This window comes from Trachymyrmex cornetzi, unplaced genomic scaffold (assembly GCF_001594075.2).
Source record: "Trachymyrmex cornetzi isolate Tcor2-1 unplaced genomic scaffold, Tcor1.1 scaffold621, whole genome shotgun sequence".
Taxonomy (NCBI): Eukaryota; Metazoa; Arthropoda; class Insecta; order Hymenoptera; family Formicidae; genus Trachymyrmex; species Trachymyrmex cornetzi.
In genome coordinates this window covers 55440-82122 of record NW_017299939.1, presented here as the reverse complement: position 1 = coordinate 82122, position 26683 = coordinate 55440, and the positions used below count along the sequence as shown (strand labels likewise).

Below are 26683 nucleotides of genomic sequence, written 5' to 3'. Positions count from 1 at the left end.
CATACGTCTTAACGCTTAAGTTTTGCATTGTGGATTACAGTTTTTAAAATTACTTAAAGACTACGGTTTTACGACTTACAGCTTACGGTTTAAAGACAACGATTTATTCTTAAAGCGAGGTTGTGGACCCAGCCTTATATTAACAATAAGTTATTCGAAGTGCGTTTGTCAAGCCTGTGAAAAGCTGTATGATTAAACAAAAGAAATTCAAATGTATCTTACATACTTCAAATTTTTTGGGAAAAAAGAAAAAGCAAAAAAACGTAACTTGTAGATAACTTTAATTTAAATTTATAAAACATTGAAGATTATTTTTTAAACTAGTTTTTTAGATAACTTTGGAAATTTATTTGAAAAATCTTTTTCTCTCCTTTATCATGAAAGAAGTCTCTATAGACATCATATGATAAACTATAACACTTTAACAAATTCTTGATTTAATATTTTTGCATATCTAAAACTTTAAAGAACAATGTCAGTTCTAGAAAATATGTGTACATAAGCGCGAAGGAGAACTCTAAAGTGACGTTAGAGGCTGTCTGAAATGTTTTCTGTATCGGAAGCGAAAGATTCCCTTTATTCTTGTAGCAAAAGGAATTTTGAATTGTGATAAGCTTTGCTGTGCGGACGACTTCACTTTCCTGCGATCTATTATCTAAAGAGAAAAAGGATATGCGCGAAACGCTTTCTAAATATTCTTTCTATTATTGTCGTCTACTATCTGCTATCTGCAATATGTTGAGATTTTATTCTGCGATTTTAATGATTCAGTACTTTCCATCTTTTCACGTTGGACGTGTTAGTCCAATGAAAATGTGTTGCAAAATATTTTCTATGCGTAATACGACGGAGATACGATTCCAACATTTCCTTTAGAGTCAAATATATTTTTGTTGACAAACGTAGCTCCTTTGCACAAAGAAAAATAAAATATTCATTGCACGTTTTATTGAAGAAATTCTTAAATCGGATGATATAACTGTGGAATCTGAATTTTTGAATTTTGTAGATGATTGACAAAAAGACATTCTTTTTTTCCGTTATACTATTTCTTTTGGAATATTAATTTTACAATATCACTTATTTTAGCGTGAAATATTAATTTCATAATATCATTTATTTTGGAAAGCGGCTTTATGACATAATTGTCAAAAACCACAGCCATTTTTTTTAAATCTTTTCATGACCTATTTTATAAAATAATGTTTTTTATAATTTTCATTGATGAACATTTTAATGGAATTGGAATGGAATAGGTTGAAGGTGACAATAAATAAATTTTTAGTACACACATATGTTCCGTTGATCACGAAAGGGTTAAAAGGTTACGCATATTAGAGGATTAATTAAAAAGAATATCTAGTGATATTATGTGTCAAGATGCAGGATCAACATTTACAAGTTAAAAGTAGAAAAAGTATTATAAAAGATTTTGATTGGAAATTATTAGGCAAATTGATTGGTATAAGGAAATAACAAAATTTTCTTTGTTACTTTTAAATAAACGTTAACAAGTATTTTATATTAAAAATAAAACCATTTAAATTGAATCAAGTTAAATTTTATATAGTTTTTATTATTGAACCATCAGTATCAGGCATGCAGAGTAACTGCTACAGAATTTTTTTTAATTCTAGATGAGAAAATTGGCACAGACCATCTGTATATGAAATATTCCATTACTACAGAGAACACTAAATTTACATTCTGCGTACACCAAATTTACATATTTATACGTTCTTCAACGCTATAATTAAATCAAGTTTCTATTTTAGTCTGTTTAATTTTTAAAATTTTTTATCCTCGTGGAAAGATAAAAATATACGCGCTATTAATTTTCCTACGTGCATCTCGGTTAAACGTATAAATTAGATAGCTAGACAGCAAGAGCAAGTTGCTGCGTAAGCCGGCAGTTTCTGGTACAGAAAGTTTTACCGAGAGACGAAGTTTATACCATCGTCGATACTTTTTCAAGCAAAGCGAGAGTCACATACGTTCGAACATGGTTTCTTACTTACATTTATTCAAATATTCATGTTACTTTCATAATTTTCTTTCCTTTTAATCTTATATCAAAGGAAGAAAAAATAAAAATCGGGATATTTTTTTAAAATCTCATTTTGGTATCTTTTTGGAAAAATATGTAATAATTAATACAAAGTGTTTGTAATAATTATTTATATGTATATATACATGTTTTGTATTTAAAGATTAACTCGTAATTTTTAGAGATCCATAAAATTAAATAGAAATCTATATTTTGCTATAAATATCTTAATTCGCTATACTTTAAATCAAATGAAAATGTGCTCTTAAAAATTTATCGCCACGATTAAAATATGATAAAACTTTCTAGATATTCTCTCTCACGCATCTGATCAGGAATATATCTTTTGCTTTCAGGCGAACCTGGTAGCCACGTGTTCGGAAGTGTCAGTGATGGAGTCTTCCACGGGAAGATAGTATCACCGAAAAGTGGTGCGTGGTACGTGGAAAGGGCGCATTACTATTTTCCACCACGTGAGATAAACGAGACATTGCATTCTGTGATCTATCATGAAAATGACGTCGGTGATCCGTACTTGGACGTTCGACAAGGTAAGATGAAAAAACAAGATTTTGTTCTCTTTTTTCTATCGATATTATCTCTTCAGGCGCATATTACTGCTTATGCATTAATTCGCGAATATTATGATTATTTAGCAGAGAAACGATTTTTAGCTTCAAGAAATTTATTATAAATTTTTAATATTGAAATATTCGACATTATCCGTTGCTCTTTTATCGCTGGTTTATTTTATACTTTCAACAATGTATTTCCATTACAAAATATTTAGTTTTAATGAAGGGAAAAATTATTTAAATGTGCAACTAACAAAAAACGGAATATTTTAATTTTTAAATAATTTCTCTTTAAATATAAAAAAATATTACAGTGTGTATACGGAAAGAACAATTTTGCTGAAGTATCTAAAAATACAGCTAGACACACAGGATCTATAAACAGATCTGAAAATAATTTTGTTGGACCATGAAAATAATTACGTGGGAATCTCGAACATGATGAGCAATGCTGCAAAAAGTGTTAACATTCTAATAACTAGTTTTATATGATTATTTTAACAGTACAAAATTATTTTCAAATCTGTTTATAGTTAAATTTTTTAATATTTTTCAGTAAACTCATCCTATCTGTGTATCATATGATTTAACTTTTGTAAGATTATACCATAATTTATAAATATTTTTGCAATTTGTGGAGAAAATTTGCAATGTAAATAAATATTGCTTTCCACACTTTACAAGTTTTTGATTTTAGCTTATATATATTATTTATTAACGGACGATAACACAACTGTACGTTGAACTCGAGTCATGAAAGTTTGTTTAATATCTGATTGAAACAACTTTATGATTTCAAACAAAGCTGCCAACTTCATTATGCACACGAAGAAGCAGCGTGTACCCAATATGTGTTCGAAGAAAATGATAAATTTAGATTGGAAACGATTTAGTTAACTACCGGTTGTGATAATAATTGTTATGTCCGTCGTGCATGAAAGATTTACTAATTTTAAGGCGGCCGTGTGTCTGAGAACGTTTTTAAACGTTCGTTTGGACATGTTCTTCGATGCAACGGCCTTGAAGTGGCGCCTCACGACATCATGCACTTCCACCCTTTTGTCACGCGATCTCTCCTGTCTTCTGTTCTCTTCTCGGAACATCTGCTTTCATTCTTTACTACTGCTATCCTTTAGCAATCGTGTTTAAAAACATATCCATAAGTCAGAACCAAATCACTCGCCTTAATGGAAGGGTCGATTGATTGGAAGAATGATTGTAATAAGACAGTTTTTTCGTACACCTGTTAATTAGCTTTTTGCTACATTTTGAGGATAAAAACAAACTTATATGTCATACATAATTTTGTCATTATTTACATTGATTTATTAAAGTATATTCCAGCGTTTTTCAATTCGGGGCACATTAAATGACGAGCTAAATTTGCCGAGGTACGTTATTAGCACACGATTCAGCGCTCAGCATAAATCTTTTATCAGATAACACGACATTTATATCGGTTATATTGAAGTATCCAAAAATATAGATAGATATTTTTGTCAGCTTATCAAAAGAGTTAGATATGTAGGGCACTCAAACTACTCGCTAGATTGTTTTCAACTTATAACTTTTTGTAGCATTATTCAGTATGCTTATTAATTATTTTAATAGTCCAACAAAATTATTTTCAGATATCTAACTTTTAGATACTTCAGCAAAATTGTTTTTTTTTCTGTATAAAAATAAAAAGTAAAGTTCTAAACTTTTTATTTTTTATTTTATCATTTTAAAAGTGATTTTATTACAATGATGAGAGATTGTTTTGGTTAAAATGAGAATACACACACAATGTTATTAATTTAGATATTTTTTTACAATTTTCAAAACATTTTTTTACTTTGCGCTCTATATTCCTGTTTTTATTTAATTTTAAAATTTATTTTAGATATAAATTTTTATTTATTTCTAAAATTTGTCGTTTTTTACCTTCTCTAAAATTTTCGTAGCACATTTGAAGATACTTTGCAACACATCGGTTGAATAACCCTAATGTATTTTACTTTTACGAAGTTTTTCCGGCAATAAAAACGTATTATATTTGAGAATAAAATTTCCATCTAAGCGAATTATTTCAGAATTTGTTAGAGAATTAGCCAATTCGGACGGAATTGCTAAACTTTCAGTATTCCTTTGTGTATACGCAATCGAGAAACGAAATAGCGACCAGCGTAAGATTGCGTCGTTTAAAGCGTAGATATGGATATTGGAAAGTCCACAGCAGTACGAATTCCATGCGCCATTTAGAGTATCATTAGGAAGGAAAGTAGTTTATTTGGATAGGTGCGCGGATGGAATCGCCGGGAGTGCAGTTTCGTTCTGAATCTGGCATAGTCAGCGTGACTGCTACATAAACGACCAGCGGATTTTGAACTGCGCAATCCACCGTCGTCACTATGCTCGTGGCAGTAGCATAAACGGTCGAAATAAACAGACCGGTACATTACGTATAATATTTATCGCGCCGTCCGTTCATGCATGCTGCGTGAACCGAACCTCATCGTCTCGCTGTTTGCTCTCCGGGAACGCGTCTGATGTTATGAGTTTGCTTTATTGGAGCATTGCATAAGGCACGATAACGCTAAAGGTGAGCAGAGTGGAGTAGGGTGAAATGTACTTCACATTCTAGATCCAAACTCTCTCGTAGCATGATGCATTATTAGACATGATAGATAATCTTAGAAACTAACGTGGGAAGATACAAAGAGATAGCTATATTGAAAAAAAATTTCCTAAATCTAAGTAATATTTTTTAAAATAATACTAACAATAAGTAAACATTTCCTTATTACAAATAAATATTTACTAAACGTAAACATGTATTATTTATTACTTTTTTTTTTAATAAATATTTATTTGCAGTAAAGAAATGTTTACGTAATACTATTCAAGAAAATATTACTTGGATTTAGGATATCATATTGTTAGATTTAGGAATTTTTTTCCAGTGTATAAATAGTTACAAGCTATAGCATAAATAAATATAGTTTAAATAAAAAATATTCAAGAGTCAAGATTTATGGAAAAAGTTAAATTTTTTTTTTACATGAAATAACGATTTACTCTATGAATTTTAAATGGTACAGAAATGTGTCATTCGCAACTCTGATGTTAACGAGTGAAATATGCGTCGGAAAAAAACAAGCGTAGTCAATCGGTTCTCCCGGCGCGGCGTTTCTTTCATTTCCACCTCATGAAATATCTATTGACACTAGCACGTAGGCGTGGATAATAGACAGCAATAGCACAGACAACCAATATCGTCACGCGTGAAACGCCGAGTCATTAAAGCTCGCGGCTTACGGTTAACCAGCCAATAAAGCCGACAACCACGATTATCTCAGCTGTATCGGCAGCGATGTTATTGGTTTGTACTTATGCGAACCGACTCCGGAAGGTAGATTGAGAGAATGCCTGTAAGAGGTACGATATATTAATCTTAGCTCGTTAATATCGCCGTCAAATACAAACCAAAAATAATATTCCCATTTTATAAACGGTAAAATTCTTTTAAGAGTATAAAAAAGTCAATAACTCCGCGTGCAATATAGGAGGAAAAATCGTAGAAATAAAAGCTTCCACTCTGCTTTCACTTGAAATGAGTTTGTCGAACTTGTGTATCATTTGTAGTTAAAATTACGTTTAAAAGTAGTAAAGATTAGAGAAAAAGGAAGTTAAAGAATAATTTACAATTCAATGAATTAATTTTTGTAGCTTCCAAAAATATGCAAATATCGCGAAAATACGCTGTAAATGATAGCAAATTCTCTATATCGAGTGAAGATATTTTTTTCTACGGAAAATCGGAAACCAATTCGAAATCGAGCAAGACAGTTTCCGATGGGCTGGGTCGTCACATTCTCGTATATGCAGACCGTGTACCATAATACAACACCCGGGAGACCGCGACAAGGTCGCCATTAGTCGACGCATTATGTCCATATATTTGCTTCACGCAAATACCTCGAGCGTATTGCGGAATTGTGCCAATGATTAAGCCGCGTACGACGCTGTTTCGGTGACAACGCGACTCATGCGATGCAGATTGCACAATACGTGACTTGACTTCCGCATCGTTATTATTCGCTCTATATTCCTATCCAAAGACATTTTAGGATATACTTCGACCTACCTATAGGAGAACTCGAAGCGCATGTATCCCATCGATGATGTAAGACTCCCACGTGGCCGTGGATGTTTCGAGTTCCACGACCAGATTCAGAATTAATGGCAATGAACTTTGCCATTAATTAGGAACCTTGCGGCGCTTCCTGGTTTACGATTCACGCTCCCAGATTTTCATCTACTGTAGTTCAGGAAGCAGAAATACCAGTGGCCTCTATTATTACCCTGCTATTTCCTGTTAGGGTCAATTCGAGCTACAAATAAATGGACATGTCTTTACCATGTAAAAAACCAGCGTTGATAAACGCTTCTCGTTTAATAATTGATGACTAAATTTATCGTAGAAATTGCTGGAGTATTTTATTGCAGTATTTTGTAGTATTTTATTACTGTTCCTCCGATTATTTATAGATGAATTATTGCTAGTTTTTTGTCATGTACTTTCACGTAATATTTCTAAATATATTTTTACCTTCAAACTGATATTGACGATTACAACAGAGAAAAGTTTTTGATCATTCTGATGTTTACTTTCCCAATTAATTGTTATGTCTTGAACATATGTGTTTAGACTCAAAAAGATTTATAAAGTCCTATATGAAATGATGAATTTTTCAGGTGACGGCGGTGGATGTGGTATTACTAATAGTGATGTGATAGAATGGATGGAAAGTGTGCAGAATTCTGCTGCACCGGATGAACCGCCTAAAACGGTCCCATCGTCGAACCAGAAGGAGCCGAAACCAAATGTTGCACCCTGGAACGGGGATCAGGAGGCTCCTGGTCACAAATACAGTAGAGAAGCCAATGAACCTAGTCATCGTAGGCCACGAAGAGCGACTAGGTCGAAAGAAAACAACACCTGCTCGCTTTTCATTCAAACGGATCCTCTTATATGGAGGCACATCTCTGAACAGGTACGTGAAATTTATTTTAAGTCAGCTCCTAAATATATCGCAAATTCGTTGGAGAAATGTCCTTTAAATTATTTTAGGTAATTTTAAATCTATGCAAAATTTTTTAGTATTCTCGAAGATACATATATTTTTTGTAATGCTCTTTTTCTTTCTTTTTAATTGTATGCGAGAATATTCGAATGCAATTTATATTTTAGCTAGAATAAGAGAGATTTTTATTTCTCTCTTATCTTATATTTATAATTATATCTAAGCAATTTCAAAAAAAAAATATACGGAAAATTAATATACTTTATTAATTTAAAAAATATTTTTTTTTTGTTTTTTCGCTGATGAATTTATCCTTTGAAATTAAAAATTCAATATTTTTTCCTACATTCTATCTTTAATTTATCGAGCGTTAAAAAGAAATAACATAGAAGATTGGCATTTATGATCATGTAAAAGAAGTAGAGGTAGGATATCAGATTGTTAGAACGACGAAATGACCCAATTCTCGCTGGCAATTTGTAACTAGGGAATTCCAGTATTTCCTTACACAATAGAGAAATACCTCGAATACCAACCGTTCTCTTCCTATGGTCACATTCATATGCGTTTTCGTCGGCAGCACGGTCAGTGCAATTCCCTTTTGCATTTTCTCAACAAACCAGACACCATCCGCATTCCAGTGTTCTTCGCAAAAAGAATATTCTTATCCTCCTGTGCCCTATGTTCCGACTTTGATATCGCCGTACTCTTGCAGAGAGCACATTTCACAGAAAGCAATTATAATGATTTGTTTAGACAAATTTTTTCGAGCTTCTCTTTATAAAAATTTGTAGAGAGTTTTACTTAGAATAATTAACGTGAAAATTTAGGAAATATACATACAAAGCTTGTATATTAAATTTTAATAAATATACATATTTATATGTATAAATAAATAGCCACGCCTTTTATAAGAAAATCAATATTTGAGACTTAATTACAAGCTGTTTGATGTTAGAAATTAAAAATTTGTATATTGGAAATTCTGTTTAATATGAGTACATCAAGGGAAAAATTTTATTACACGTAGAATAAGAGATAGAGCAATCTTGGACAGTTGCCACGCGGATAGTCAGAGTTCATGTTTCTATATTTGCAGCTGCATCACGACGCGGAAAAAACCAGGGAAGAAATATTGTCCTTGATCGCACACCACGTCACCGCCGTGAATTATATCTACAGGGACACGAAATTCGATGGCAGGACGGAGCACAGAAACATCAAGTTCGAGGTTCAACGAATAAAGGTATCGAGTCGAAAATAACACACGTCAATGTGTGAATACCCGTCAATGTGTAAATTCATTAAATTGACACACTTGCTATATCTGATAACAGATCGATGACGAGACAGCGTGCACGCCTCAACAGCCGTACAGCGAACCCAACCCCTTCTGCTTAGAGAACATCGACGTTAGTAATTTCCTCAATCTCCATTCTCTCTCGAATCATGAGGACTTCTGTCTCGCCTACGTTTTTACTTACAGGTAAGTGAAATAACGAAACACTACGCTACATTTCGTATCGATTTGAGGCTTCTTCATAAATGTTATATCTATGTCGACAGGGATTTCACCGGTGGTACACTCGGACTCGCCTGGGTTGCTTCCGCGTCCGGCGCGTCCGGTGGTATCTGTGAGAAGTTCAAGACTTATACCGAAACCGTGTCCGGTCTATATCAATCCACTAAGAGATCCCTCAATACCGGTATCATAACTTTCGTGAATTACAACAGCCGTGTACCGCCTAAAGTATCGCAACTGACTCTGGCGCATGAGATAGGTCATAACTTCGGATCACCGGTAAGCCGGCAAAAAAAAGTGTTTTCTCGTAGACATACGTGTTTAATCTGTCCCGGAGCGCAGAGATAACGATCACCTTTTTTTTTTCAGCACGATTTTCCGCCGGAATGCAGACCAGGAGGCTTGGACGGTAATTACATTATGTTCGCCTCGGCGACGAGCGGAAATCGACCGAACAACAGCAAGTTTTCAAAGTGCAGCATTGGCAATATCAGCAACGTCCTAGATGCTATCGAGGATAATAAGAAGAGGAACTGTTTCACTGGTATTTTTACATCGCCTTTTCCCTTCACGCTACAGCAGTCTTCAGAACAGACTAAACGAACAATAGAAAGAAACGTTGCTTCTAATATTTCTATTTGTCTGATGAAATTTATTGCATTTATTATATTTAGGAGCGTTTTGCGGGAATAAAATTGTCGAGGCTGGCGAGGAGTGTGATTGCGGATACGATGACGATGAGTGCGTGGACAAGTGCTGCTATCCCAGACAGGTGTCTGAGCTGGATAAGATTAAGAATGACACGGCGAAAGGTTGCAATAGAAAATATGGGACACAATGCAGGTATTGTAATACGTACAAGCAAAATGTAATACGTGCAAGCAAATGACAACAGTGCCCCGATTCATTTCCTCATAAATGTAATTATGCGTTTGCAGTCCTAGTCAAGGACCCTGCTGTTCGAGTGAAACGTGCCAGTTTGTGCCCCTCTCTCATCGAATCCAATGTAGAGCCGAATCAGACTGTAGTTACAATTCTACATGCAGTGGGAGGTCCTCCGAATGCCCAGCGCCACTACCGAAAGCCAACAAGACTAGATGCAATGAGGGCACTCAAGTAATCACGCTTTGTGTTATTCTGTGAATTGTACGATTTAGCCAACCATCGACGCTGATTTCAACAACGCGTTATTTACAGTTATGCATCAATGGGGAATGCACAGGATCCATTTGTCTGGAGTGGAATCTGACAGAATGCTTTTTAACGAGCAGCATCATACCGAACATCGATAAGCGAAAACTGTGCGAATTAGCCTGTCAAAATGGAACTGATGCATCAACATGTCGCGGGACAAGCGAGTTTGCGCACATGGTGGGATTGCCCGAGGGTGGAATGAGTCTTAGACCTGGTTCACCTTGCGATAATTTTCAGGTAAATTATTAACCTTTACATACAGATGAAATAGAATTAATAAATATATGGGTGTATACACGGATTATTAATTTTTTTTTGGAAGTTACATATTTATAAATTTGTATTTTTCTTCTTCAGGGTTACTGCGATGTTTTCTTAAAATGCCGAGCTGTCGATACAGAAGGACCGCTTGCGAGATTGAAAAATTTGTTATTCAATAAAGAAACGTTATCATCGGTAGCACAATGGATAACTGTAAGCATAAACATTTTTTTGTGACTCTTATCTCTGTATTATCTATTTTATATTTTATGACGTTATTTATTATTTGTTTCAGGAATTTTGGTGGGCGGTATTACTAATGGGTATAGCTTTCATCATATTTATGGGACTGTTTATCAAGTGTTGTGCAGTGCACATTCCTTCCACTAATCCTAAAAAGCCGCCCGCGAGGCGCATCAGTGATACATTGACAAGACCGATGAATACTCTTAGAAGAATGGTAAGAACATGTGAATTACATTTACATACAAAAATTTGCTCGTATCATTGTTTGAAGTAAGAAATATTCCATCTTGTTCAACGTTTTGATTCTTGTCATTTTTATAGCGACATCCGCATGCTGGTGGTGGACCTGGACCAAGAAGTATACCTCCAAGACCAAGTCAAGGTGGTCACGGAACGCGTGGACCCTCTCATGGTTATGGAGAGGGTAGAGGTGCTCAATATTATCCAAAAGGTGAATTAGCATTAAGTCTCATCTACACATTTCTCGTTGCTTGAGTTTAGTTCCTATGCTTAAACACCAATCAGCATTGCATACATGGTAAAAATGCGTATACTCTAGTGTGAAAGAAAGGATTGCTAATGCGGATTAAACTCAAGCTAACGTTGTTCGCGTTTTCTCGTCCTCGTGTAACCCGCAACTACATCAATGTCTTTTCCTGTTTGCATCTTCCTCGCATTGACGCGCATCTATGACTACCCGATACTATCGTTCTATGATCTGCAGAGGTGAGCCTGGGGCCTATATTCTTACGCTTAATAGGAGCAAATTCATGAACGTCAATATCATTGTCACATAATGTAAAATGTATCTTCAAACTCATTACTATTTAGAAAAATAAAAATATTGATATATTCTTGTATTTGCTCCTAACTCATTGTTCATGGCATTGCATTGGATGCTAGCGAAATACTTTTTCTTTCCCATTCAATGTCGAAGCCGAACTCCTCCTTTCTGATTTTGCATCATTGATTGATTAAGTCTAAATTATGACTTTCCAGAATAATATTATTAGCTATATTAAGTACATATTAAGTAGAAAGAGAGAAATAACATGCGAAGGATATGCAGAAAGAGTGGAGATTGCGGCGACTGTTTCCCTATTGTCATATTTTATTTAGCTGTTGTACACAGTGGCAGCAATCCTCTATCCCCGCATACCCGCGGTGTTACTTTGGTTGCGTTTCATTTCATTGTCGAACATTTTTCTAAACTTTAAGCAGGATATCGCTCGGTTCCCACAGCTAGTGCGCCACCAAGTAGCGGGTCAGCAGACAATTACGGCCGTTCCAATCACCCAGAACTGTATGCCGGTGCCTATTCGGGCTCCGGGGGAGGGGGGAGGAGCACAGCATATGAGATGAGGCATCACAACAAGGTGTGACGATCCTAGGACGTCGTCACGGACGAGGACCACCAATCGCGGCGTTGCACCACGAGCCGTTGTGTAGAACGATTGCCAAATGCGAAGAAAACCGATCCACTCTCCAAGGAATGCGACGATGTCTCTTAACCGAGGTCGAAGCAATAATGACGAGCAGTTATAATGATCGAACAGATTGAGAGGTCCAGCGATATGCTCTTTTACCTGAGTTGCATAGAATTCACGTAAAGAGTCGCGCGTAGATACAAAGAAAGTATGTATCGATGATCAAATCGATCTCTCATTTTGTATCGGTTTGGTAGATGTAATTTCGTGGAAATGTGAACGAACGACGACTCGGAAGATTGATTTGACCGGAGCCACGATTATAAAATAATGGAGTATATAGCGAAAATCGTGAGCACCGAGAATTTTATATATGTAATCTTTTTTATGTAGCACCAATACGATCTTTCGCGTCGCCGTTTAAAGAACTCGTCGTATGATCAAATTTTAGAATGGCTTCGCCAGTGAAGGTGATATTGTTATATGATCAAAGTAATTTAAATCGATCCAACGTGTGATTCATTTCGCTTTAGTGATCGACGCTGTATTCGTAAAGCGACGAACGCGACAATGTTAAGAAAAAAATCGTCACATCCTCGCCATTACGAAGATTTGAAGCCAAGATCGTACGGTCTTTGTGTGACGGCGTCCTTCGAGATGTCGATACTCGTGCATGTCGCTCTCGAAAGTTAGATTAAGTGGAGAGTTTCTAAAATCCTGTTTGTTAGAGTTTAAAATTTAGTGGAAAATTGGCAATAAGACAATATATGTATGTCCTTTGGTAAACGGCGCATACTTATAAATGTGTTTTCCAAAGGCAACTATTGTGTTCTTATTCCGTTTATCGACAAGTATAAAGTGAAAAATCTTTTTTTTTCTTTATTCGATCAGAATGTTATAAAACGATAAACAATCTTACTTTATTTTAAAATTTGATACAGCAGACCTACAAGATTCGTGCAATATGGGCAAAAAAATTAAGATTGTCGTGTATAAAGTATCACCATACATACGCATTGTTTTTTTTATCTACAGTTTTAATAACTAAAATATTTTTTAAATGGCTTTCTGGAGCGAAATGGCACCTTACCATTACCAAATCACATCACAGGTCATTTACTTGATCTCTGTACCATTGTAGAATAATAATTAATGATATGTATTATTCTTATACTAATTTGTATTAGCCAATTTTAAAACGAAGTTATGCGAGATTACGAAGGATATAAGAGCAGCAACAACAAAATGATGCGTTTCTATAGTATTCCATTAACTATTATACATGAATGAAGATGATATTATTATTATTAAGCTATGCTGATTATTATTATTAATTAGTTATATCTTGCAGTTGATAATTTATCTCCGCCTATATTGCGAATGTTATAAGTTAATATTTAATTAAAAACGAGTTTTATAACATGCTATATTAAGTCGGGGGCTGCACCGTAAACACGCAGTTATGCGTATAGCGGACCAAAGATGAGCCCTCTTATCGAAACGTGCGAACATGTTATATTATATAATATATATATAGATATATATATATACATATATATATATACATGGGCTCACACATGTACACAGCTGCATACTCGTAAGCGAGAAACACGAGATCGGTTCTCATCCTCGAAGTGAATCGTATCTGGTGCTGTCAAACCGTTGTCGATACGATTAATGCACTTCCCTTTTCTGAAACGCCAAATCTAACAAATGACTGAATTCTTTTTCGCTCTTTTATCGACATCTTTGTGCAACAGGTAACAAACGTCGACATCGATCCACTCCTGTTCACAGTAATATATTCCATTTACAATGAATAATAACAAACATATGTGACATTTAAATTAGCGATAATTAATCGAAGCAAATCATCTCAGAGAAAAGCTGTGTATTAGAGATTAAAATTCTTTTTATTAAATCGATTTTTATGATTTATTTTTATCAATTTTTTAATTATATAATTCATATCTTTAATATTTTAATCTAACAATCGATCAAATACAATTTTTGTAAAGTAAGATTTTAAAAACCAGATTAGTAAACGTAATGTTTCGTAAACTTTTTTATAATTATTACATAATCGTTCATATAGTAGAACACTTATTTTTAAACTTCGACATTTTCATATTATTTTTGTAAATTTTAAGCAAAACGAGACTGTTCCAAAATTTGGCATTGATTTTTATTTTTCATGTAGAAATTCGTAGAATTTAAAAACAGAAATCGCATTTTTAAATATCGATTGGTGTAATTGATATATCTCTATGTCTACCCGCAATTGAATTACATACAACCCTCTGCGTTGTAACTTTAAGACTGTGTTTTATCTAGGCGGAAAGTTGAATATAGGGATGCAGGATTGAAACGAGGAGGTGCCAGTAAAGACGCTATAATACGAGTTTGCGGATCGTGTGGAAATGTACAATAGACGCAATGTGATTATTAGGTGGATCATACGAAGTTTCGTGAGGAAAAGAATAAGTGAGAGGAATTACGAGAAAATGAGATGGAAAGTAAAAAGTTTTTTGGGCGTGCGAGGAAATATTTGAGTGAGAGACCGCGAAAGAGATAGATCGCGAGTGTGTATATCTGTGTAAATATACTGATACATTATAAAATGATTATATAACCATAACGGATGGTAAAGCGAATACAAAAAATACTTGTTTTTATATCAGATCTGTATTATAGCGAAATATTATTCTGTATTTTGTAATCAGAACGGAAGTTTAGGGATGATGTGCGAGTGTCTGTACATGCGTGTAATCGAGCCTCTAGGTTTTAAGTATGAGTTTCTTTGGCGATTCATCGTGGACCGGAGAAATCGTACGATCAACGTTATTTAGGAAATTTCGAGATTTCTTGCGTATAGGTGCAAAAAAATTCCGTTTGACCCCATTCACAGCCGCTCGTAATATTATTGAACGATTTAATATGTTTCAATGCGAGCAACAATCCGTGACACTCAACGGATGAGATTTACTGCCAATGAACGTAGCCAGGTGCGATTCGAGTTTTCGATTAATTTTAATACATTAATTATAGTACATCGCTAGAAATGTTTTCTGCCAATATAAATGTTAATTACGGTCTTCTATATGTACGATAATAGCATGAATATTTTAGACAACCGTCAGAAAAAGAAGACTTTTTATACGCTCTTTTTTAAATTTCATTTTACGCCAAAAAAGAAAGATCTTTTTTGTACATTAAAAAAAAATGCGGAATAATGTCGTTCGAAAAGTCATCGAGAATCTCTGGGTAATCATTTCGTTCCAAGCCACTGCCATTTGACGAGCAATCTTGAGGTAGTTAGAACTTGCTTTCGGAACGAGCTGATATCCTAATCGAACGTTATCGGTGCGCGAACTACTTTTGCTTCCATTTCACTGCCACTAGCATTTCGAACGACTGAATTGTTATGATCAAAAGTCGCAGGTACAAATTCGTACGCGACGTAACGAATATCCAAAGACGACAAAATAGATAGCAATGCCTTGTTACGTTCCGAAAGCCTAAAGAGCGAGCGTGGAATGGGGTCAGGGTGTAGTTACTAGTTGACAATGAAGTCGCTTGCGCGTACGAAAGGATTAATAAGAAATAAGGATAAATTCTCCTTCATCATTTGTCCCAGACCTCTAACATATGCTTAAGCTTATTCATTTCCGCGGCATCCGGATTAAGATGCGACTTTAATTCCCCCGTAATAACGAACTTCCTGTACGGTTCGTTGCAATAATGCAATATGTCACCGTTATGTATTACGTTGATAACGATAACGAAAGCGTAATCTTCAAGACTATACGCGATTGGCGTACCGTATACCGATCTTAATCCAGAACCGCATTACTGTGACGCGATGCACATACAACACACTACTCTATCACTTGTACATAATGTTAGAGAAGGAAAGAACAAAAAGAAAATCGAAGATTATATTTTTTCTATCGATCCAAAAACGTGGTGACCTATCAACATCGTGCATCTGGGATTATTTAAGCATGTAATTTCGTGCCCTTTGTACCGAATTACTTCGCAAACGACGAATTGTTTTCTCCAGGAATCGTACGTTTTTATTTTGAGTGTTACTTGGATATCACCGAACACCAAGTGACCCTTACGTTCGTGCCGTATCTCTACTTTTAGTCGGTGATGCGCTTTTAAGGGTGTATCTCTTTATTGTAAATTATAACCGAGCATGATACTGACCAATCGCTGAACGTAGCTTCAGACCACCACTCTCTCTCTTTTTCCCAAAATGTCTAGAATGCGGCGAGTGTTTTAAGGATATTATAAATAAATGAATTATGATTGTGAATATCTCTTGTGTTATGTTAATGTGATTAAAAGAGACAAAACATTGTAAAGAATTAAATAAAGCATACATTTTACATTTATTCGTTTGTAATCTTTGGAACGATGAGGATTGGGAAGATTACGAATCACTGTTTTGTACATATAGTTTTATTTGTTATATAAACTATTGTAAAAGAGTTACAATTGTACATTAAAAAGTCATAGTGGGTAAATGATGATACCTACTGTGTGATACATGAATATCGCGATTTTTAGCTTGAAGTCATGGGAACTTACATCATACATTCCAGTGTAACAGAAAAATTTTTTGACGTAAACTATAATACTCAATTGAAATTATAATTAAGATATGCAACTGTACGTTTTTATTTAATATTGTGTTATTAATGAATATTTCAAACCGGACGTCAAATATACAGAATTGAGAAAATACTGTACAATACAAAATGCTTATTACATGTCACCTCAAATATATTAGAAAATCCGTGACACAAATTGTCCATCGATTAATTTTCTTTGATAAAGATTCTTACAAAGGCAATCGAATTATACAAATGTTTCGGCGATAAACAGACCTCAATTGTACAGATTAAATGTGACGCGCGGTTTTTGCCACAAGCAACGTAGAGAAATGGCTAAAGTGTATTACAATGCCGCAAGCTTTACCGTTTTGTTGAAATATCGAGAAATAATTTGTAGTAACTTTATCGACCCTTGAACAATCGTATGCATTTACCACTCTCTCATACTTTCGCTGACATGTGCTTGTACTTTTTCAGCGATACTAATCGAAAACTAATCCTATCCGGAAAGTTATCGTTCGGCCAGATATATAATAGCAAAGTCTTCACGATTGCTTCCGATGTTATAAGTGGACGTAAAAAAAGTGGCCCTGAGTGGCAAGTTATAAATGCAGCACCTCGTCTTGTAATTTCGCTATTAAATTCACGGTTGCGAATGCTCAAGTTTGTACACATCGTGATATGCATTGCGTATCAGTGCATAAGGAAAACAACTCTCCAACAAGTCCATCGTTAGGAATGGCGATTCTTGAACTATTTGATCGAGCAGAAGATACACGGACTCTCTGTTTCGAGTTGCCTCCTTGTCCGCTTCTTGCCCTAATTTTAACAAACTCGACGAGGCCAGAGCGAGGAATTCCTTCATTCTGTCCTCTATATCGTTTTGTCCACAAATCGTGAACAATGCTCCGAATATATTATTTATTGCTGTAGCCATGCAATGTATGTTATTAGAGTGGCCTTCGAGCGACGCTCTGTAAAAGGAGTTATCGTTCCGAGATAATTTCGGAATGGAAACCGCCACGAAGACCATTAACAAACAAACAAGCAGATGCTCGTCCTCGTCGACTTCAGCCTTCTGGTTTCGCAGTGCTGTCGTCAAAGTGGGATCGACCTTGCAAGTCAAGCCTGCTGCCGACGTCATCTCGGAGACGACACGCATAGGATCGCCGGATGGCAGATGATGTCTGAAGTCCAATATAGAGCTCAACAGAAACGGTATACGTTCCTCCAACACGTCGACCAGTGCTGACTGTGACAACTGTCGGAAGCTGAGAATGACACCTATTATAGTAACTCGCTGAAGAACGTTGTCCACGTGTTGTAGCTTCTTGAATTGCTCTTTCATCACTTCCGGCTTGTCGAAATTCGTTCTCAGAGAAATCAGCACATCCTTGTTGCCGGCCACCAATTTCTTCAACTGTTGTACCTGACTGGCGATATGCCACATCAAGTTCTCATTCAACATCTTCATACCGTATGGTCCTATCAATTCTGCTAATGCCCTTAGCTCATTAATGTCGGAGAACTCTTCGGCGTTAAAGGGTATAGCACCTTCAACCGACAAGCTGACGAACGCCCGTTGATTCGCCGAATAGCAAATATTACCGGCGCTTACTCGCCTCAGCAGAACGTCCGAATACCATTGCGTATAGAGTGCAGCTATAGTTTTGTCACCGTGACTGTCCAGCTCCTGTGTTTGCTGCAGTAGGGCATTGTTGAAGACCCGCGTGATATCTATGTGCACGTAATTCTCGATGGTCTGAAGAACATTCATGTAAGATCTAACGCTGACGAAAAGCTCAGACGGTTTGGCTATCTCGCTGGTATCCGGATTGTACATGACCATTCCTACTAGCGCTCTAGCAAATCGCGACTCCAGATGTTGATGTAGATACTCTCTTGGCGCGAAGGTATACTCCCAGACATTAATAGTAGGACAGTAATTAATGGCATAACACAGCTCGGTAAGAGCCATGTGCAGCTTGTCCATCGTCGTTAATTCCTCCCGGGTTTTCCGGTAGCTCTCTATACCAGGCTTGTGAATCTCGTACATGTTCTTCTTGTTCTTATCCTTCTTCTTGCGATTAACAACTTGTGAAATTAACAAAGCGCAGTGTTTCGGCAATAATTTGTCGCTCATGTTGCACTGCTCGTCGCAAATAGTCGTGATAATATTCTTAGCTTCTTTGGCCATTTCATCCAGAAACATATTGACAACGGAAAGGCTTCTCTCGCGAATGTGATGACGTTCCTCCGGACAGAGCTCGTGGGTACAACTTTGAAAATGACTGCATATGAGCGGGAAGGCAACGATATACCGGTTCTGAGCAGGAAACTCGAGGCACATGTGAAACTGATCCTCGAATATTTTGCTGTAGAAGCAGAAGATAGATAAATCAGACGTCTCGACTAACATCTCGTCCAAATTGTCAACCATTTTCGTGTGGAAGATTACAGTATCCATGAAAGAAGCTAATTCTCTATTATCAGCCAGATTCATATTGCATTTCGCAATAGACATATAGGCCTGCAGCCTAAACCAATCCAATCGAAAGGCACGGAAATCAAACAGTTCATTATCCTCGACCTGCTTTACGGTCAGACTAGCTATAATTGAACACATATCACTAAGAATAGCCCCCTCGTCTTCCGGACAAACCGGAAGATTTTGTATCATCTGATGTAAAGCAGGGGCATCGAATCCTGAAAGAAATTGGACGTAATACCTTTGAAGCACTTGAGAATATTTTTTTACTAGCGCTCGTAATTCCTCGCAATGGAAGAGCAATTCTGGCAGTTGACGATCCACTAAATCTTCGCCACCTCGTCCTTTGCCTTTACCTTGGGTAGGAGGATTATCTCCGTGTCTCAACAACCACAAGACTTCGTCTCTCGCATGGGAGAGACCCATTAATACCAGCAGTGCTTTCGGTCCTAGAAGACCAGGCTGGTCTGTCAAAATTAAACCTAATTCCTTCAGAGCAGTCCTCAAGAATTTTCTTCTTTCTCTATGCCTATAGCCAGCTTTTTGTACTGCTTGATTGTAACATTCTTTCACCTCTGATACCCGTTTTCCATATCCTTTCATACCTTCGAAGAATGTTTGAATATACTGATGTATGTAAATCACCTCGTCTCTGAACAACGCTAATACCCATCCGGATTCTAAAGCAGTGATCCACAGTTTGCTTGGCTGTTCCTGGCTTAAGAATGTGTGACAAAGCGTAAATCCAAGAATCACCCATCTCTCGATTCTATCCAAACTCAATGTCTCGCAGGACATGGTATCTGTTGCTGCTGCTTTTAATATCTGCCCAGGACTACCAACGAGACTTAACTTCTGATCAGCTCTCCACGTGTCAGCAGACAAGTTTCTACCAGGATACACTGGCCATAGCGAAGTTAGAGCATTTTTCAGCAATTTAGAATGCGGCACAAATTCTTCAGAAAGTTTTTTCAACGGAGCATCATAATCCATAATCATCTGTCCTAAGCGAGGAAAGCTGGGATCCGACTGACTGTGCACCATCTCGTGAGCCGCGTTGAAGAGCCCCAGCACAGCTTTGCGATCCTCGACTCGCGACAGAAGAATCATCAGGCTGATGTACGTGACTACAAGATCTAGATAACCTTTGGTCAAATCAAAATTAATTGTAATATCCATGTGGACGCCACACGCATCCATAGTAGTCAGAAGTTCGCACACGTTGTCTTTAAAGTCTAGCAGGTCAACGAACGTATAGTAGTACAATGACAGAGACTTGATAATCTCATTACGAATGTTCATAATGGTCTGCAGTCCTTTAACGTCGATGTTAGGGAACTTCCTGACGATCGCTTTGATGGAAGATTCCAGTGCCTTGTCAGACAGGAAGGCAGGCTTCGACTTGGCATCACCACAGGCCTTCTTGATATTGTAAATACGCGTTAACATACCTATACCTCTGTCGTTCAGGATGGTCAACTTCTCGGCCAGCTTCTGCTGGCTCGGCACGATGGGTCGAGCCATGACCGCGTTGCTTGATCGCCCCTCACGCGATTGGCATTACTTATCAACTTGTTAAACGTAAATGACAGCGATCAGTTGACCCCACCCCTGGGGGGTAATTTATCCCACCGGATACGCCGAGTGTTTCCTCTGATTTCCTGCAAGGAAAAACGACAATTGCTGCACGCGCTCGCACGACGTCGATACTTTCGTCTCGCAATCGGTATACTCACCTTGCCACCGTGATTACATGTTGCACACCGAATTACAATGCATCGCGATACGATAGGCCGAAGCAGTTCACTGTGCCTATATCAGTACCTGTGCTGCGCTGTGCTGTACTCGCAAGTGCGCTTACCGCGTGAAGTTGCTCCGGTTACTCCGCTGTCTCCGTTATCGGCGCTATTGGCGACGCAGTGCTGCCAACGCGGCGAACGCGAAACGTCTAGAGTAGAAGTGCCGGGACTGCCGAGCGCGCAGTAGATTTGAAATCGCGGCCGTGCGATGTCGAGCGTGGGAAATTTCGCTCGTTCGCGGCGTGTGTGATTGTTAAAGTGCAACTTTGGATAACGGCGAGCCGGACTACCTGGAGACGACGTTGATGGACCCCTGGATGTGAGGAAGCAGGAAGCGCGCACACGATTCGGCGAGGCTCGGGATCTTCTCTCGCCAGGTATTCATATATTCATGATTGCGACGCACGATGCGTGTTTTCCTGTTGCATTTTATTAAATTATTAAAATTCTGCGGCGCAGTTCTAATAATTTACAAAAATGCGAGCGATCCAATCGAAAAAAATGTGTCATGCCGCTGTAGGTTTAACACAAGCTTCCCATGTTACGCAGATCGCCAAAGAATGTCTAAAGTATCCACTGGACATCCCTGTGTCCTCCGAACGTCCTAAGAATGTTTCCAAGATGTCTATTGCATAAATTGTGCTGTGCAGTGTTTTGCGATGTTCGATCAAAAATTACGAAATTACTTGCGATCGAGTAACAAATATGGCGTCCCTTGGGAAATTTCCGATCTTGTTTCGCAAGTGATATTTCAATCGCCGCATCTATGAGATTCGTGTAAAACAGGGGTAATTTCACTTTGCGGCATATCGAAAACATGGGAAGCAGATTCAAAGAATGCAAAATTGAAAATCTGCATATCATTTTTCGCGACAGCGAAATCACGGAATTTGAAAATTATTCGTTTTGTCGCTGGTGCCATCTGCCAATGCGATCCTGCACTTGATCGCTCTCTTTTACCATTATAGGTAATTTGCCAACAGAATATTTTGAAATATATAGATAATTACCAACAGTGCTACAAATTTTTTTAATATATTTATTATATCGTATATAAAATAGATAGATATTTCTGAATTCATGCAAGTTGTATAATATAAAATTATTTAAAATAGAATATTTAAAGGCAGTAAAGTGGAGAGACGTGATTTAAACATTAAAGAAATACATTTTATTAATGTCCATTTATTAAATTATATAAATATTAAAGAATAAATTTATTAAAAAGTACGAAAGAATATATAAAATTTAATATACATATATTAGTATAAAACTGAAGTTACATAATTTTATAAGAAACAAATTTACACAGTATAAAGAGATAAGAGTACTTCTTTGAAAGTGACTTTGAAACTATTTTATGTAGATATAAATAATGTAGACCGATCATAAAAGACTATTAACAAAAGGAATTTATGCAATGCTCGCATTGATATGAATCTACATGGAAAGAACGGTTTTGTTGAAGTATTTAATTTAGCTAGATACAGATTTAAAAACAATTTGTTGTACCAAAATAATTGTAACAATTTACGTATAAAGGCATAAATTTTGGCATAAAATTTGATATTTTAATTGTCAAAATAATTATGTTTATAAGTTCAAATTAGTTAGAATATCAAAACTTTATGCATTGTTCATCATGTTTGAGATTTTTACGTAATTATCCGGTAAAAAATTTATCATGCATGAATATGTATAATACAAATATGTATAAAACATACATAAATATTCATAAACATGTATAATTATATATAAATATGTTCATACATTCCTTTTTCTTTTGTGTGTAAAATTATTTTTTAGTGTAATAGAAATAATAACAGTAATGTGAAAACATAAAAAATTAAAGGGATAATTTTCGCATTGTTCGTTTTAGAAAAAAAACACATTTAGAAAAATGTAAAAAAAATTTTTATACACAATTATGCATAATTTTATATATAATTGTACATATGTAATTTTTTTTACATTTCTTCAAATTTGATTTTTTCTAAAACAAATAGTGTAAAATTATCCTTTTAATTATTTTTAATGTTTTCACATAACTATTATTATTTCTATTACATTAATAAGTAATTTTACAAAAGAAAGATGGATGTATGAACATGTACATGAACATATTTCATATATGATTATACATGTTTATGAATATTTATGTATGTTTATACATATTTATACATATTCATGCATGAAAAATTTTTATTGTTATAGCCCAACAAAATTATTTTTAGATCTATATGTAACTAAATTTTTAGATTCAGCAGAATCATTCTTTCTGTGTATGATAAGTGCGAGAAAGGAATGTAATGCATATAGCAATGCATTATTATACAATTTGTACAGTTTCACGAAATCTAAAGTTAAAAATCGCTTCTTTACCTTGTTCTCGTGAAATGATTGATAATCCTGAATAACGTACATAATTTCGTATTTACAGAGAGATAATATATCATTCTCGCATACATGATATAGGATATTTTACGAATAGTATCGGCGATGCGAGAAACCCAAAACTGATATCCGTCATACATCAGGGAAAACTGCAGGCAAAAAGTCCTCGGCTATCTAGATGTATGATAATGGATATAATTCTTCGAGTATCTTATATATCTCTTATGAGTGTTATTCGTTTATGAGCGTTTTTGGATGCTGTTCAATTCTCATCTCGCCCTTCTTGCCGCCTCTCGGAGGCATGGATGGGATGGGATCTCTCCTTCTCCTTCGTTGGCAGTTTTATATTACTTTCCCATTTTTCATTAGCACAATCAAACTGGCCGTACGCGGAGAAACAATGGCTTCTTGCCGGTCTTCGGTATGGGCGTTTCTCCGCGGAGAAAAAAAGCGTATAGATTATCGACCGATAGAGAGGGGCTTGGCCGTTGTGTTTGCCTTCTCGTTCGCTATCCTCGGACGCGAATGGGGAGAGGGAGAGAGAGGAAGAGAGGATCGAGGGAGAGAAAAAAAGAGAGAGTGAGAACGGTGCTGATGGTTGGTCTCTCTCGAATCACATCGAGTGCGAATCGCCTCTGTTGACTGCGAATTCGTAATTGTTTCCTGCTCGGAGGAGGAGACCAGGTGGAATAACTAACGACCAATTTCCTTCGGCAGGCGAGTCATTCCCCGGTATGATCGATCCGATTATCGCTCGGCGTGCTCGTCCTCGCGATTTCGAGCAGCGTACATCACGGTTCCCTTTTCCGTCTTTGCAAATCGTTGGTCGTAGCTCGACGACGAATCCCGTGTGAGTCTTGGAAAAATGTTCACGCATATCGCAGGATTTTACGGAGCTTTACTCGATAAATCGGAATCAGCTTGAAGATTTATTAAGGATTAAAACGTAGCGACGTGTCTATTATGCGGTTTAATTCCTTGAGTAATGTCCTATTGAACAACGCTTCGATTTAGTTCATTTTTCATGCATGAAAAATGAAACAAGAATTATGTACATTTTATTTGTGCTATATATTCTACAAGTTACACACATATGTATGTATATATATATATGTGTGTGTGTGTGTAACTTGAGATTAAAAGAGGATAATACGTATATATTTTAATCTCGGAACAATAATATTGGCTGTGGTATTCATCGTGTGCAGGAAATTAAGGGTAACAAATTCTTAAGCTTAAGGTAAATGTACCAGTTAGTGGACATGACCCAATTACTGGACAGAATGACAAAAATTGTAAATATTAACCCTTTCCGACACTGCGTACATTGTAATGTACATCAAATTTGGAGACATTATCTATTGACAAATCTTGGTTGAAATTATTTAATTTTATTGACATCATCTGAGATCTGATGGCAGATTTATTGAAACCGTGTTGAAAATTTTGTAATTAAGTTCATGCGCACTTTAATAAATAATTTATGTTAAAACATTAATTTCTTTCAAAATTTGAATTATTCTTCTAACATATACATAATAATGTTAATTATAATTTTTTAATATGAATTACTTATTAAAGTGCACACGAAATCAATTAAAAAATTTTTTAAACATCGTTCCAATAAAATCAGGTTTGAAGGGATTAAACTTTTAACGAGAGAGAGAGAGAGATATCTAAATAAATTCGTGTTATTAAATTATTATAAACAACAAATTTATTTAAAGTCGTATGTATCATCATTGAAAGCTTAATTAAAATTTTTGTTATTTCGCCTAATAATTGGATTTTCACTAATTGTCTAATAACTAGTAGATTTACCTTATATATCACAGTAAGAAAAATTCTAGAGTTATCCAGCACGGCACAAAAATAAATTCGCTACAAGTATCGCGAATACGAATGTAAGAGTCAATGATATTATACTAAAATATATAGCAAGAGTTAATGATATGCTAAAATATGTCTATCTATATAGACTTAAACACGTAACCACGAAGATGTCCAACAGTGGCGTTTCCTAACGACGTATCTGGGGTAAAGGGGAGGCAATTGGGGGCGGCTTTAATTATCTCACGGGCTTCCTAACGTGCAATTAATTCCGAATGCGGTTTAGTTTAGCGAACGAAGAGCAAACAATGTATTACGCCCTAGGCCGTCTAAACGTAGATGGTTACCACGAATCGAGGCTGGAGGGGTCGGTTAAAGAGGCAATGGGGATAGCGTTAGGCTACTTTACGCAAATAGCATGGATCCTGCAGATAGTGCATACTTCCTGTAACGCCATACGTACATCCCTCCGTTTACTCATCTTTCTCCCGTCCCTCGTACCCTTTTCATGATTTTCCATTCTCTCGTATCCTATCGCGGCCGCGAAGCGAGGTTAATGCTCTGTGTACTTGTGATTGTCTTTAATGTGAATTTGCGATTTTAGTGGAGATATGTTCTCTGACTCTCGATTTTGCGACTTCCTCTCAACGCGCAATTCACGCAGTGTTCATTATCTATTCTGATGTTAATTAGCGACGTAACTCAGGACTATTTAATCTTTCGACTCTCATGCTGATTTCATAGACATAAGTGAACGAGTGACTAACTCCAAAAAATTTCTATATAGCGTGTTCTGCATATAATAGCATAATAAAAATTTATATTAAAATATAAATTTAACAAATAAGCATATATCAATTTGTAAATATATATTACAATGCCATTTATTTTTATTTACAAAATTTTTATTCATAAATTCACAAAAATTATTTAAATCTTTTGGCAAAATTATTCTGAAAAGATCATTTTTAGGGCGAGTAGCTCATCCAGCTTGGGAGTTGAAAAAAATTAAGATTAGAAGAAATAACATGTTAGTTTTTTCCAAATAACTCATCAATCAGAAAAGCATTAATTGCATCAAGATTCATAATGACGCGCGTTTCAAGTTTTTATAACAATTTTGATAATTCATGTACAATTATTGAAGTTTATTCGAGCGATAGAAAAATCAAAGATTTCTTTACGAGATTTTGTACATATAAAATTGAA

General features: G+C 36.0%; 2 protein-coding genes across 3 annotated transcripts in view; one reads left to right on the top strand and one right to left on the bottom strand.

The window, feature by feature from the left end:
* kuz (zinc-dependent metalloprotease kuz) overlaps window positions 1–14222 on the top strand; it is a 141861-nt gene extending 127639 nt beyond the window's left edge. The window contains exons 3-15 of one of the 2 annotated variants that reach the window (XM_018516296.1): window positions 2404–2598; window positions 7363–7661; window positions 8791–8937; window positions 9029–9177; window positions 9258–9492; window positions 9583–9757; window positions 9888–10056; window positions 10152–10329; window positions 10411–10644; window positions 10765–10881; window positions 10964–11128; window positions 11236–11365; window positions 12157–14222. In XM_018516296.1, the coding sequence (XP_018371798.1) occupies window positions 2404–2598; window positions 7363–7661; window positions 8791–8937; window positions 9029–9177; window positions 9258–9492; window positions 9583–9757; window positions 9888–10056; window positions 10152–10329; window positions 10411–10644; window positions 10765–10881; window positions 10964–11128; window positions 11236–11365; window positions 12157–12296 (2333 nt within the window). In that variant the 3' untranslated portion in view covers window positions 12297–14222. Of the gene's footprint in view, window positions 1–2403; window positions 2599–7362; window positions 7662–8790; window positions 8938–9028; window positions 9178–9257; window positions 9493–9582; window positions 9758–9887; window positions 10057–10151; window positions 10330–10410; window positions 10645–10764; window positions 10882–10963; window positions 11129–11235; window positions 11366–12135 lie in introns of both variants that reach the window. The other variant, XM_018516295.1, reaches the window with a different exon arrangement.
* A 2625-nt stretch (window positions 14223–16847) lies between these two features.
* Window positions 16848–21267, bottom strand: Hem (Nck associated protein 1 Hem). The gene is made up of 2 exons (XM_018516297.1): window positions 21188–21267; window positions 16848–21112 (listed from the first exon to the last, which is right to left on the bottom strand). Exon 2 carries the CDS (start codon window positions 20973–20975, stop codon window positions 17607–17609), a length of 3369 nt encoding a protein of 1122 aa, XP_018371799.1. The 5' UTR covers window positions 20976–21112; window positions 21188–21267; the 3' UTR covers window positions 16848–17606.
* Between the last annotated feature and the right edge of the window lie 5416 nt (window positions 21268–26683).